General features: G+C 43.5%; 1 protein-coding gene across 7 annotated transcripts in view; it reads right to left on the bottom strand.

Annotated features, from left to right (window-relative positions):
* Positions 1-1,677: 1,677 nt before the first annotated feature.
* LOC124008792 (titin-like) overlaps positions 1,678-15,120 on the bottom strand; it is a 34,106-nt gene continuing 20,663 nt past the window's right edge. The window contains exons 12-26 of one of the 7 annotated variants that reach the window (XM_046320345.1): positions 14,762-15,034; positions 14,315-14,587; positions 13,895-14,215; positions 13,521-13,799; positions 11,715-11,969; positions 9,823-9,948; positions 9,678-9,702; positions 9,516-9,589; positions 9,217-9,267; positions 9,023-9,106; positions 5,844-5,918; positions 5,377-5,439; positions 4,991-5,059; positions 4,764-4,820; positions 1,678-1,958 (exon numbers count right to left, since the gene is read on the bottom strand). In XM_046320345.1, the coding sequence (XP_046176301.1) occupies positions 1,951-1,958; positions 4,764-4,820; positions 4,991-5,059; positions 5,377-5,439; positions 5,844-5,918; positions 9,023-9,106; positions 9,217-9,267; positions 9,516-9,589; positions 9,678-9,702; positions 9,823-9,948; positions 11,715-11,969; positions 13,521-13,799; positions 13,895-14,215; positions 14,315-14,587; positions 14,762-15,034 (2,033 nt within the window). In that variant the 3' untranslated portion in view covers positions 1,678-1,950. Of the gene's footprint in view, positions 1,959-4,608; positions 4,631-4,763; positions 4,821-4,990; positions 5,066-5,376; positions 5,440-5,843; positions 5,919-9,022; positions 9,107-9,216; positions 9,268-9,515; positions 9,590-9,677; positions 9,703-9,822; positions 9,949-11,714; positions 11,970-13,520; positions 13,800-13,894; positions 14,216-14,314; positions 14,588-14,761; positions 15,035-15,120 lie in introns of those variants that run through there. The other 6 variants (XM_046320342.1, XM_046320344.1, XM_046320347.1 and 3 more) reach the window with 6 other exon arrangements.

Here is a 15,120-nt window from a genome sequence, read left to right as displayed (position 1 = left end):
AGTTCTCCAAATATCGCTGCCTCTCCTGCTGCTGCCCGTTACCACGCTGCCTGGTCCTCTGGTGGTGGGTGTTTCTCTTCCGTGTCAGTGTTTGTCGTCACACGGAACTGTTTTGTTCATTTCACGTTTATTGTTTTGTATTTCGTAGTGTTCAGTTTATGTTTTAAAATAAACATCATGGACACTTACCACGCTGCGTTTTGGTCCTCCGATCCTTCTCGCTTATCCTCCTCAGAAGAGGAGGACGAGATCCCTTACAATAGTGTTGTGTTACAAAACAGCACAGTTTAGAGTAGTATTTTACTGTCCCCAGCACAAGCACCACCTGTGTAATGATCATGCTGTCAGGTATACGGATTATCTTGGCAAAGGAGATATGTTCACTAACAGGGATGTAAACACATTTTCCCAAAACATTTTGGAGAAAAATCTTTTTGTGTGTATGAAACATTTCAGCTCATGAAACGTGGGACCAACACTTTACATGTTGTGTTTTATATTCTTGTTCAGTATATACACAATATGGCCAAAAGTATGAGAACACTTGCTCGTCAACCATCTAATTCCAAAATCAAGGGCATTAATTTGGAGTTGGTCCCCCCTTTTGCTACTATAATAGCCTCCACTTTAATGGGATATCTTTCCACTAGATGTTGGAAAATTGCTGTGGGGAATTGCTTCCATTCAGCCACAAGAGCATTAGTGAGGTAGGACAATGATGTTGGGCGATTAGGTCTGGCTCGCAGTCGGCGTTCCAAATCATTCCAAAGGTGTTCAATGAGGTTGAGGTCAGGGCTCTGTGCAGGCCAGTTAAATTCCTCCACAACAATCTCGACAAACCACTTCGGTAGATCTCGCTTTGTGCACGGGCGCATTGTCATGCTGAAACAGGAAAGGGCCTTCCCCAAACTATTGCCACAAAGTTGAAGCACAGATTTGTATAGAGTGTCATTGTATCCTGTAGCGTTAAGATTTCCTTTCACAGGAACTGAGGGGCCTAGCCCGAACCATGAAAAACAGCCCCACACCATTATTCCTTCCCCACCAAACTTTACAGTTTCACTATGATGCATAGGGACAGGTAGTGTTCTCCTGCATCCGCAATACCCAGAATCGTCTTTCTGACTCCCAGATGGTGAAGCGTGATTCATCACTCCAGAGAACACATTTCCAATGTTCCAGAGTTCAATTGTGGCGAGCTTTACACCACTGCAGCTAATGCTTGGCATTGTGCATGGTGATCTTAAGCTTGTGTGCGACTGCTCATCCATAGAAACCCATTTCATGAAGTTCCCGACTAGCAGTTCTTGTGCTGACTTTGCTTTTGTGAGCTCGTGTGGCCTACCACTTCGCGGCCGAGCAGTTGTTGCTCCTAGACGTTTCCACTTCCCAATAACAGCACTTGCAGTTGACGAGGGCAGAAATTGTAAAAAACGGAGTTGTTTAAAAGGTGGCATCCAATAACGGTTCTACTGTGAAAGTGACAGTTCATCAGTACCGGCCATTCTACTGCCAATGTTTGTCTTTGGAGATCGCATTACTGTGCTCGAATGTATACACCCGTCAGCAAGGGGTGTGGCTATAATAGCAGAATCCACTTATGTGTGTCCACATACCTTTGGCTGTGTAGTGTAGTATTCTATCATCTGAGTGACAGAAGTAATAAACCAAAGACAATACATGCCAATAGATTTACAACACAACAACTCAATACACTTGCTGTAGCTACAGATAATAATCATAACATCATATCATTGTTTCAAAACCTGTTGCAGTAATACACAGTTAAACCAATATTAAATCAAATATATTTGTTGATATATATATATATAAATCCTTTGTGTGTGTGTATCTGTGGGTGTGCTTGTGTGTCTGTGCGCGCATGTGTGAATAATCTATATTCCCAGGTATTTCCTGCTCCTCCTCTGATGATGTGTCCCTCCATCTCCCTCAAGGACCTGTAACATATCACCACACAAAGTTATTTATCCCTCCATCTCCCTCAAGTACCTGTAACATATCACCACACTGTCACGCCTTGGTCATTGTATCTTGTGTTTTTGTTATACGTTTGGGTAGGCCAGGGTGTGACATGGGTTTTTATGTTGTTATTTCGTATTGGGTTTGTATTAATTGGGAGTGTGTATTATTAGGGGTGTGTCTAGTTAGGAATCGCCTCAGGCAGCCAAGCCTAATTGGAGTCAGCTGATTCTAGTTGTCTCGGATTGGGAACCGTATTTAGGTAGCTTGAGTGCGCGTTGTATTTCGTGGGTGATTGTACCTGTCTTTGTGTTAGTCACCAGATAGGCTGTATTAGTTTCACTCGTTTGTTGTTTTGTATTCTCAGTTATTTCATGTACAGCATTTTCTTCATTAAATGTCATGAGTAACCTACACGCTGCATTTCGGTCTAAATCTCTTCAAACAACAGACGAAGTTCATTACAGAATCACCCACCACGATTCACAGACTGAGCAGCGTGCGGCAGAAGTAGGGATTATACGACGGGAAGAAATCGACAGGTGGGCAGCCAACCCAGAGCGAGTGCAAGAGCCCGCCTGGGATTCCCTACAGCAATGCGAAGAGGGCTATACACGGATGGAATCGAGAAGGAAAGCATTGCTATACAGAGCGAAAACTGAAGGTAACAGGGGAAAGCGCAGAGAGAGAGTGGCTGAGTCAGGAAACAGACCTGAGCCTAGCAGGGCTAATCGTGAAGAGCAGTTGCAATGGGAGAGAATGCATCATTTGGAGATTTGGACATGGGAGGAGGAATTAGACGGTCAAGGACCCTGGGAGCAGCCGGGAGAATATCGCCGTCCCAAGGAGGAAATAGAGGCAGCTAAAGCGGAGAGGCGTATGTATGAGGAGGCAGCACGGCGACGCAGTTGGAAACCGGAAAAACAGCCCCAAAAAATATTGGGGGGGAGCTAGAAGGGAGAATAGTTATGCCAGGTAGGAAACCTGCGCATACTCCCTGTGCTCACCATTGGGCTAGAGAGACCGGGCAGGCACCGTGTTATGCTATGGAGTGCACGGTGTTTCCAGTGCGGGTGCAGAGCCAGCTGCGACTCATACCAGCACTTCCTATTGGCCGGGCTAGAGTGGGCATCAAGCCAGGTATGCTTGGGCAGGCTCGGTGCTCAAGAGCTCCAGTGCGCCTGCACGGTCCGGTCTATCCAGAGCCACCTCTACACACCAGTCCTCCGGTAGCAGCTCCCCGCACCAGGCTTCCTGTGCGTGTCCTCGCGCCAGTACCACCAGTTCCAGCACCACGCACCAGGCCTCCAGTACGCCTCGCCTGTTCAGCACAGCCAGTGCTTTTCTACCCTCCTGTGCTATCGGAGTCTCCCGCCTGTTTAGCGCAGCCAGAGCCTTTCTCCTCTCCTGCGCTGCCGGAATCTCCTGTCTGTCCAGCGCCACCAGTGCTCCCAGTCGGCCCAGCGCGTCCAGTGCGCCTCGCCTGTTTAGCGCAGCCAGAGCTGTTCTCCTCTCCTGCGCTGTTGGAGTCTCCCGCCTGTTCAGCTCAGCCAGAGCCTTTCTCCTCTCCTGTGCTGTTGGAGTCTCCCGCCTGTTCAGCTCAGCCAGAGCCTTTCTCCTCTCCTGTGCTGCCGGAGTCTCCTGTCGGCCCAGCGTCACCAGTCTGCCAGGATCCACCAGAAGTGCCAGTCTGCCAGGATCCGCCAGAAGTGCCAGTCTGCCAAGATCTTCTAGATCGGCCAGACAACCTTAATCATCCAGGTCCACCAGCCAGCCAGGATTTACCGGAGCCTACTACCTGCCTGAGCTCCCTCTCTGTACCGGGCTCCCTCTCTGTACCGAGCTGCCCCTCTCTGTCCCGAGCTGCCCCTCTCTGTCCCGAGCTGCCCCTCTCTGTCCCGAGCTGCCCCTCTCTGTCCCGAGCTGCCCCTCTCTGTCCCGAGCTGCCCCTCTGTCCCGAGCTGCCCCTCTGTCCCGAGCTGCCCCTCAGTTATGTGGGGATCAGGGTGAGGACTATTAGGCCATGGTCGGCAGAGAAGGTGGATTATCCTAGGACGCGTAGGGGAGGAACTAGGACATTTTATGGAGTGGGGTCCACGTCCCGAGCCAGAACCGCCACCATGGACAGACGCCCACCCGGACCCTCCCTATGCTCTTGAGGTGCGTCCCGGAGTCCGCACCTTAGGGGGGGGTTCTGTCACGCCTTGGTCATTGTATCTTGTGTTTTTGTTATATGTTTGGGTAGGCCAGGGTGTGACATGGGTTTTTATGTTGTTATTTCGTATTGGGTTTGTATTAATTGGGAGTGTGTATTATTAGGGGTGTGTCTAGTTAGGCTTGGCTGCCTGAGGCGATTCCTAATTGGAGTCAGCTGATTCTAGTTGTCTCGGATTGGGAACCGTATTTAGGTAGCTTGAGTGCGCGTTGTATTTCGTGGGTGATTGTACCTGTCTTTGTGTTAGTCACCAGATAGGCTGTATTAGTTTGACTCGTTTGTTGTTTTGTATTCTCAGTTATTTCATGTACAGCATTTTCTTCATTAGATGTCATGAGTAACCTACACGCTGCATTTCGGTCTAAATCTCTTCAAACAACAGACGAAGTTCATTACACACACAAAGTTATTTATCCCTCCATCTCCCTCAAGGACCTGCATGATGTAAAAAAATCCCCTAAAAATAAAACAGATATACTTCAAATAGATTCATTAGAATATGATATCAGAACATTAGTTCCATATTTATATCATTTTAGTATCAATAACAAATGGCTATTATTCTTACCAGGGCATGACCGTGGCTTCAATTGAGAATAGACTGAATCTGCCTCGGGTGGGGTTGCTGTTTTTGTAGGAGGATAAACATCAGCATAATATAATAGTTATATCCAGAATCATGAAGAAAATAATACCCAGAATAATGTACAGAATAACATCCATTTATTCAATATGGGGTCAAAGAGATATGAGGTTCTGATAAGGGGAATATGAGGGAGGGATGTCCAGACTTACCTCTCTTCTTCTTGGCTTTGTTCTTCTTTTGGAGATCAACCTCAGCATAGGTCACATCAACAGGTCTTGCTGCTCCTGACAATGGACATTTCCAGTCAACAATGGAATTAGGATGGAATTAGCTTAATGCATATTCTGCTTCCCAATTGGCCAGCCTGTATCTTCAGACAATTTAGTTGCAAAATAATATTTGCTTTGAGAGTGCAAATCCAAACGTATGTTAACATCAACACTATGATCTAACATTCGTCACATGGATGATAAAAATGTAACATGCGATCAGAAACATTTCTCACCAGTTTGTCAGGACATACTTAGATATACTCGAATATGAGAGATATAGTGTAGTTTCATACACTATAATAGATTTGCTGATTTAGTCTTACCGGGGACTGTGTATGTCTTCACTAGAGAATAGACTGAATCTGTCTCTGGTGGGTTTGGTGTTTCTGTAGGAGGATACACATCAGAATAGTACACAGTAATATACAGAATAATATAGAGTTATATACAGAAAATATCTAGAATAATGAACAGAATAATAAACAGTTATATACAGAATAACATCCAGAAAAATATCCAGGTGTATACAGAATAATATACAGCTATTCAACACAGGGTCAAAGAGGTGTGAGGATTTAACCTTGTATTACAGTGTAGAGAAACTTGCAAAACTTTCTGGATGGTTGTACGAGGTTAGTGAGGATTATGATGGTTGGAATATGGAAGGAGAGATGTCCAGTCTTACCTATTTTCTTATATTCAGAATAATATATACATTTATCCACTATGGGGTCAAAGAGATGGGAGGTTCTGATAAGGGGAATATGGAGGGAGGGATGTTCAGTCTTACCTCTCTTCTTCTTGGCTTTGGCCTTTCTTTGGAGGTCAACCTCAGCATAGGTCACGTCAACAGATCCAGCTCCTGCTGACAGTGGACATTTACAGTCAACAACCTAAGAAATTAGCTAATCGCATATTCTGTCTCTTTGTCCCAAACATCACAATACCATCAGATCTCAGAGAGGTAATGTAGGTGTAGAGCATAGTAGTGAATTTGAGAGATTCCAGTCCAGCCTTCATCTACAAATGAAATCGTATGTCACATGCGCCGAATACAAGTGTAGACCTTACCGTGAAATGCTTACTCACAAGCTCTTAACCAACAATGCAGTTAAAGAAACAGTTAAAACAATATTTATTAAATAAACTGAAGTAAAACATGTACTAAAAAGTAACGTAATGAAATAACAATAACGAGGCTATACACAGGGGGTACCGAGTCAATGTGCGGGGGTACAGGGTAGTTGAGATCATTTGTACATGTAGGTAAAGTGACTATGTATAGATAATAAACAGCGAGTAGCAGCAGTGTAAAAATAAAGGTCTGTGTGGACTTTTGATTAATTGTGCAGTAGTCTTATGGCTTGGGGTAGAAGCTGTTAAAGAGCCTTTAGGATGTAGACTTGGCTCTCCTGTACTGCTTACTGTGCGGTAGCAGAGAGAACAGTCAATGAATTGGGTGACTGGAGTCTTTGACAATTTTTTGGGCCTTCCTCTGACACCGTCTAGTAAATAGGTCCTGGATGGCAAGAAGCTCGGCCCCAGTGATGTACTGGGCTGTACGCACTACCCTCTGTAGCGCCTTACTGTCAGATGCCGAGCAGTTGCCATACCAGGCGGTGATGCAAACGGTCAGGATGCTCTCGATGGTCCAGCTGTGTAACTTTGAGGATCTGTGGACCCATGCCAAATCTTTTCAGTCTCCTGAGGGGGAAAATGTGTTGTTGTGCCCTCTTCACGACTGTCTTGGTGTGTTTGGACCACGATAGTTTGTTGGTGATGTGGACCAAGGAACTTGAACTCTTAACCTAACCTGCTCCACTCCAGCCCCGTCAATGTGAATGGGGATGTGTTCAGCCCTCCTTTTCCTGTAGTCCACGATCATCTCCTTCATCTTGCTCAAGTTGAGGGAGAGTTTGTTGTCCTGGCACCACCCTCTGCAACTGGATGTTGGACTTCCTGATGGACCACCCCCTCCAACACCATAATTAAGTTTGCTGATGACACAACAGTGATATGCCTGACCACCGACAATGATGAGACAGCTTATAGGGAGTAATTCTATTCTATCATTGAGGTCGGTGATCAGGCATACCACTTGTGTTGTCAGCAAACTTAATGATGGTGTAGGAGTTATGCTTGAGCACACACTCTTGGGTGAACAGGGAGTACAGTAGGGGACAAAGCACACAACCCTGAGGGGCCCCTCGTTTTGAGGATCAGTGTGGCAGATGGGTTGTTGCCTCCCGTTACCACCCGAGGGTGGTCCATCAGGAAGTCCAGGATTCAGTTGCAGAGGGAGGTGTTTAGTCCCCGGGGTCCTTAGCATAGTGAGGAGCTTTGTTGGCACTATGGTGTTGAATGCTGAGCTGTAATCAATGAAAGCATTCTCACAAACGTGTTCCTTTTGTCCAGGTGGGAAAGGGCATCTGTGGATCTGGGAAACTTGCAGCTGGGTTTCCCATTGTAGTCCATAATAGTTTGCAAGCCCTGCCACAATCAATGAGCGTCAGAGCCGGTGTAGTAGGATTCAATCTCAGTCCTGTATTGATGCTTTGCCTGTTTGATGGTTAGTCTGAGAGCATAGCGGGATTTCTTTTAAGCGTCCGGATTTGTCTCCCACTCTTTGAAAGCGGCAGCTCTAGCTTTTAGCTCGGTGCAGATGTTGCCTGTAATCCATGGCTTCTGGATGGGATATGTACGTACGGTGGCTGTGGATGTGACGTTGATGCACTTATTGATGATGCCGGTGACTCAGGTGGTATACTCCTCAATGCCATTGGATGACTCCCGGAACATATTCCAGTCTGTGCTAGCAAAACAGTCCTGTAGAGTAGCATCCGCGTCATCTGACCAGTTAAGTAATTGAGCGAATCACTGGTACTTCTTGCATTAGTTTAATCTGGAGAATATAATTATGGTCAGATTTGCCAAATGGAGGGCGAAGGAGAGCTTTGTATGTGTCTCTGTGTGTGGCGTAAAGGTGATCTAGACTTCATAGATATAGGACATCGCTCACCAGCTGTTATTCACAAAGACACACACTCCCCCCACCCTTGTCTTTACAGAGGTAGCTGTTTTGTCCTGCCGATGCATGAAAACCCAGCCAACTGTAAATGATCCGTGTCGTCATTCAGCCACTAATCGGTGAAACATAAGATACAGTTTTTATTGTCCTGTAAGTAGGATAGTATGGAATGGAGTATGTCCTTCGCATCGGACTCATTAACGAAAAAAATCGTCATCCAGTTCAAGGTGAATAATCACTTTTCTGATATCCAGAAGTTATTTTCGGTCATAAGAGACGGTAGCAGCAACATTATGTTCACAATAAGTTACAAACAATGCGAAAAAAAACACAAAATAGCACAGTTGGTTAGGAGCCTGTTAAACTGCAACCATTCCCTTCATCCCCTTTTTCACTGAACTTCCGCAATAGGGATTGAATCGAGTCCTTAGTCTTACCGAGGGCTGTGCATGGCTTTACTTTAGAATAGACTGAATCTGCCTCAGGTGGCGTTGCTGTTTTCATAGGGGGTGATAATAAAATATCAGAAAACATTTACAGTTATACAAAACATTATACCGTGGCATTGTTGAATACTCATTTCTGATTGGCTTGAAGGGCATTCTAGAGCATGCATGATTTTGATGTATAAACTGGGTGGTTCAACCCCCGAATGCTGATTGTCTGACAGCCGTAGTATATCAGACCGTATACCACGGATATGAAAAAACATTGCTCTAATTACATTGGTAACCAGTTTATAATAGCAATAAGGCACCTCGGGGGTTTGTGATATATGGCCAATATACATCGGCTAAGGGCTGTGTCCAGGCACTCCACATTGCGCCATGCTTAAGAACAACAGCCGTTGCCCTCGGTATATTGGCCATATACCACACCTTTTAACTCTTCTTGGACACACTGCACATTTTTTAAATAAATGTATGTCATAGTTGAGTCACCTTTCTTTTTGTTGTCCAACTTTTTCAGTTGAATCTGGGTGCAAGTCACATGACTTGGTCCAGCAGCAGAAGCACCAGTAACATCTGAGACATAATACACAAACACCTCCACTTAGTCAAACTCTACATGTCATATTAAATGAAGAGCAGCAGACTACTACACATTCATACTGAAAAACATTACATTACACTACCATTATCATTGTTGTCTGAGGAATTGATGGTATCGTAGATGTTGGCGTCACCTGTTGGTCAAAGAAGAGAGAGACAGGTTAGTTAGGATGGTTGCCTTGGGACATGTTATCAGGCTTGGGGTCAGTTCCATTTATATTCCAGTCAATTCAGGAAGAATAATTAATTTGGTTTACTTTCTGAATTCACCAGAATTTAAATTTTGACCCCAAAGCTGGATGTTATAAAAAGTACATGTTTATGAGTCAGTGTATGAGGTTACATAGAGATGAGTGGTAGAGGTTTGGAATGAGATACTGACCATGCTGCTGATGTGTATACCCAGATCCTTGGTCCTGTTGGGGGTCACGGTTGGTGCTCTGGGGCTGAGGGGGCCTACAGGGAGAGAGATACTCAGCATAAGAAGCACAAAGATGATGTTATACTTTATGTATCAATATGCTTGAGAGACAGCTGTACTCACCAGAATATTCTGTTGAAACAGGAACCTGTAATGACAAACACGTTGTGTTATGTACTGAACTTTCTTCACCTATTTCTATTTAGACATTTTTGTTCCAAACGTAATAATACATTTTCCATTAAATGAGACATAGTAAAAGTCTCACCTTTGCTGTTTTGATATCTCACGAGCAGGACCAGGAGAATGACCAGTAGGACACCAGCAACAAGCAGACCCACAACCACTCCTACTAGGACTGGTGTAGAGGATCCAGGAGATACAACTGGAGAGACTGGAGAGGGAACAGCACAACACCATCAGACTGAGGTAGAACATATATACAGGAATCGAACTACTAAATGAGACTGGCGAGACTGGAGAGAGAACATGACAGACTCAGAGAGGTTATATGGTTTTACAGTATAGAGCATGAAAAGAAAGCAGGTTGGCCGGTCTTTTGACAATTTAGTTAAAAGATCATATTTTCTAGGTCTGTAAATCGCAAACTATATTAAAAACTTCTCATGGTTGGGATCCCGTTAACGGGATCAATATGACAACAGCCAGTGAAAGTGCAGGACGCCAAATTCAAAACAATAGAAATCTCATAATTAAAATTCCTCAGACATACAAGTTTTACACCATTTTAAAGATAAATTTGTTGTTAATCCCACATATTGTCCGATCTCAAAAAGGCTTTATGACGAAAGCACAACATATCATTATGTTAGGTCAGCACTTATTCACAGAAAAACAGCCATTTTTCCAGCCAAAGAGGAGTAAGAAATAATCAGAAATAGAGCTAAAATGAATCACTAACCTTTGATGATCTTCATCAGATGACACTCATAGGACTTCATGTTACACAATACATGTATGTTTTGTTCGATAAAGTTCATATTTATATAAAAAAATCTCAGTTTACATTGGCGCGTTGTTCAGTAATGTTTTTCTTCCAAAACATCCAGTGATTTTGCAGAGAGCCACATCAATTTACAGAAATACTTATAATAAACATTGATAAAAGATACAATTATTACACATGGAACTTTAGATAAACCTCTCCTTAATGCAACCGCTGTGTCAGATTTCAAAAAAACTTTACGGAAAAAGCACACCATGCTATAATCTGAGGACAGCGCTCAGAGCCCAAACAAGCCATGAAGATATCCACCATGTTGTGGAGTCAGATGTCAGAATAGCATTATAAATATTCACTTACCTTTGATGATCTTCATCAGAATTTACTCCCAGGAATCCCAGTTCCATAATAAATGTTTGATTTGTTCCATAAAGTTCATCATTTATGTGCAAATACCTCCTTTTTGTTCGCGCATTCAGTACACAATCCAAACTCATGACGAGCGGGCAAGTCCATGCGAAAGTTCGGACGAAAAGTCATATTACAGTTTGTAGAAACATGTCAAACGAAGTATAGAATCAATCTTTAGGATGTTTTTAACATAAATCTTCAATGATGTTCCAACCGGAGAATTCCTTTGTCTTCAGAACAGCAATGGAACGCAAGCCAACTCTCTCACGTGAACGTGCGTGGTCAGCTCATGGCACTCTGCCAGACCCATGACTCAGAGCCCTCATTCCCCCCCTGTATCACAGTAGAAGCATCACAGTAGAAGCATCAAACAAGGTTCTAAAGACTGTTGACATCTAGTGGAAGCCTTAGGAAGTGCAATATGACCAATATCCCACTGTATATTCGATAGGGTATGAGTTGAAAAACTACAAACCTCCTGGTTGGATTTTTTCTCAGGTTTTTGCCTGCCATATGAGTTATGTTATACTCACAGACATCATTCAAACAGTATTAGAAACTTCAGAGTGTTTTCTATCGAAACCCACTAATAGTATGCATATATTAGCAGCTGGGCCTGAGTAGCAGGCAGTTTACTCTGGGCACCTTATTCATCCAAGCTACTCAATACTGCCCCCAGCCATAACAAGTTATTATTGTGCAATAACTACGTAAGAAGTTAACATCAACACTTAAATCACGTTTTTAACACAGATAATAAAAAGGTAACTTCGTTGTGATCATACACATTTTGTCACCTCTCACTGTCACCCAGCTCTCTGGTGATTCTCCTTCACCAGATTTACACTTATAGAATCCTTCATCTGACTTGGATACTGTAGGGATGGTCATCTCTCCTGTGGTCTCATTCTTGATGAGTACTCCGTTTTTGTAGAAATCAGGCTTGAAGTTTGATTTGATTGTCCGGTATTTACAGCACAGAGTCACAGGGTCTCTTTCAGTCACAGGATGGACAGGACTCTCCAGGATCACATCACCATCTGTGTCACATAATATAAATAATACTGTCAATCTGGAGTCATCACTCACAATACATCAACATCTTATGAGCTTGTATTTTATGATATGCAATCATTCAGTTCAAGAATGTAATGACCTGGCTAGATCATAAATTAACAAATATCCAGACAGAGGATTCAGTTGACGAATTCCCAGTTTATTAACCCAACTCAACACAGGCTACTGTTTGAATGTAGCCCACGCCAAATAAATCAAGGGTCACAGTATAATGTTAGGGCCGTGGTTCCGAGGTGGGAACATAAATCAGTGGAAATTTCAAGTGCGCCACCTATAGTTTTTGATAAAACTGAAACTTTCATTAAAATGCACATACAATGTGCTGAATTAAAGCTACACTCGTTGTGAATCTATCCACCAAGTCAGATTTGTAAAATGCTTTTCGGCGAAAGCATGAGAAGCTATTATCTGATAGCTTGTATCCCCCAAAATACTTCAACGTCACCTAACGACAGATTTTGCGATAGCCGGGGGCTACTCAAAACGCAGAAATAAAATATAAAACATTCATTACCTTTGACGAGCTTCTTTCTTGGCACTCCTAGATGTCCCATAAACATCATTTTGGGTCTTTTTTCGATTAAATCGGTTCATATATAGCCTAGATATCGATCTATGAACACTGTGTGAACAACGGAAAAAAATAGCGTTTTCTAACGTAACGTAATTTTTTTAAATTAAAAAAGTAGACGATAAACTTTCACAAAACACTTCGAAATACTTTTGTAATGCAACTTTAGGTATTAGTACACGTTAATAAACGATAAAATTGATCACGAGGCGATGTCAATTCTATTGGTGTCCGTCTGGAAATGCTGTCCGGATAAATCTACCGGAAGAAATGCGTTGCCTTGCGTCTGTTTGACCAAGAAACAAAGAGTAGGCAAATGACAAGACTCTAGAAAACATGTGGAAGCTGTAGCTATTGCAACCTCAACCTCATTTAATCCGGTTCACCTTTAACAATCCTTGGAAGTGGCGCATGGATATTTTTTTCCATTTTCAGTGATCAGATTTTCCTGCACTTTTCGATGAAACGCACGTTCTGTTATAGTCAGTCGTGATTTAACCAGTTTTAGAAACGTCTGAGTGTTTTCTATCCACACATACTAATCATATGCATATACTATATTCCTGGCATGAATAGCAGGGCGCTGAAATGTTGCGCGATTTTTAACAAAAAGCTGCGAATTTTCGCAGCTTCCCTAAAATAACAGTGACCATCTCTTGTTAATGCAAAACTTAAGAGAGAGAACAATGGCTAAGCATGGCCTTCCACACCCATGCCAAACCCTCCCGCCACCCCACAAACCACAAGGATGCCTGGCACTGGAACATTTCAGGCTCGCCCGTGGTTGGCAGATAGCAGGTAAACTGACATGTAGGACCCCGCAAACACTGGGTACTGGTAAGTCCAACACAACAAACAAAAAGCATACCTTATATCACACAGCTGTCTGGCCGGGTCGCTACAATATGTAAAAATGTTATTGAGTGTTGTACTATAGACATACCATTTACTGTGATGTTGACAGCATTACTGTACTCTCCTGATCCAGACTCACACCAGAACACTCCACTGTACCATGTTGTCAATGATCTGATGGTGCAGGTGGATTCTGTTATTGATCTCCAGGTAGAGACACACCCTGACTTCACTCTTCTCTCTCTGTAGCTCATCAGTCTCCATCCAGTAGAGTTCCCCTTCTCCTCACAGCTCAGTGAGAGAGACTTTGATGTAAAGTGTTGAGTTGTGTTGGGATTTACTGTAAGAGACACTGAAGGCTGCAGATCTGAAACAAAGAGAGACAGAGTCAACCCTATAGTTATATAGACACACGAGGGTGACTTAAAGATGATTTAATACAGTTTAAATGCAGTTGGTTACCTCCTGACCAGAGAAACTGAGGTTCACTGTAGAGTGTGTCATAGACTGGGTCTCCTCTCCCAGCTCTACACACATATCCTCCTGTGTGAGTAGGACCAGCAGGGATCAGAGTGTAGGAGTCTTCACTAGTCACATTGTCAGATAGGGGCTGTAGAGAGTAAGACTTGTCTGATAGGGAGGGTAACCTAGCTCTGTAGGGAACAGTCCTGTACCAGGAGAACCTCCAGCCTGTAGACGTCTTGTCAACTTCACAGCTCAGCATTACTGAGTCTCCAGGGTTCATCCACTGAGGAAAGATACTCAGGACAGCCTTGGGTTGATCTGTGATCAGTCAGAGGACAGGTTTCTGTTTTCTAACTTTCAGTTTTAGCAATAATTGTATTTACCAATGTAGATGTTGACATGATTAGATAGACTTACCAGACACGGTTAGTTGTACAGCATCACTGGTCTTGGAGAACTTGTTTCCCTTTATACCCTCACAGGTATATGAACCACTGTTAGACCAGTAGACAGGACTGATTCTGTACTCAGGCTTTGTGTTAAAGGGGATCACTACCTGACTATTCTTATACCATCTGTAGTTCCAGTCAGAGTCTCCTCCTCCCTGTATGTCACATCTCATAGTAACAGTCTCTCCAATGAATATCTGGGTCCAGTTGGGTTGGAGGGTCAGAACAGCAACAGGCCTCTCTGCATAGACACAACACAGACAACTCAAAAAACAGTTCCACAATTTGAAATGTATTTATTTATCAATAGGTCAACTCATGAATATAGCTTCAAGTCATCTGACAAAATATTATACCCTAGATTACTTTCTATCCACAATAACAGCCATTTATCATAAAACTGTTTTAGACTCACCAGTAATGTTTATCTGGACTGGGTCACTGTACAGGGTGTAGTAGACTGGGTCTCCTCTCCCAGCTCTGCACCAGTACTGTCCTCCATCAGAGACACTGACCCAGCTGAGTGTGTAGGAGTATCCAGAGGTTGTGGTTACTGGTGTAGAGTCTGGTCTGTGTCTGTACCAGTAAAACTTCCATCCAGGAGACTCTACAGTACAGCTCAGTGTCACGCTGTCTCCTGCGAATACTTCCTCTTTGTCAGAACTCAGTGTGGCCGTCGGACGACTATCTGTTGGAATCAAGAAACGTGTGTGATGCATCTGGAAACCAGGAATCTGATCTGATGCATGATATGTCCTCTTGGTGGATAACTGA

Source organism: Oncorhynchus gorbuscha, linkage group LG21 (assembly GCF_021184085.1).
Source record: "Oncorhynchus gorbuscha isolate QuinsamMale2020 ecotype Even-year linkage group LG21, OgorEven_v1.0, whole genome shotgun sequence".
NCBI lineage: Eukaryota > Metazoa > Chordata > Actinopteri > Salmoniformes > Salmonidae > Oncorhynchus > Oncorhynchus gorbuscha.
The sequence above is the reverse complement of the archived record's forward strand: the minus strand, read 5'-3'. Positions and strand labels throughout refer to the sequence as shown.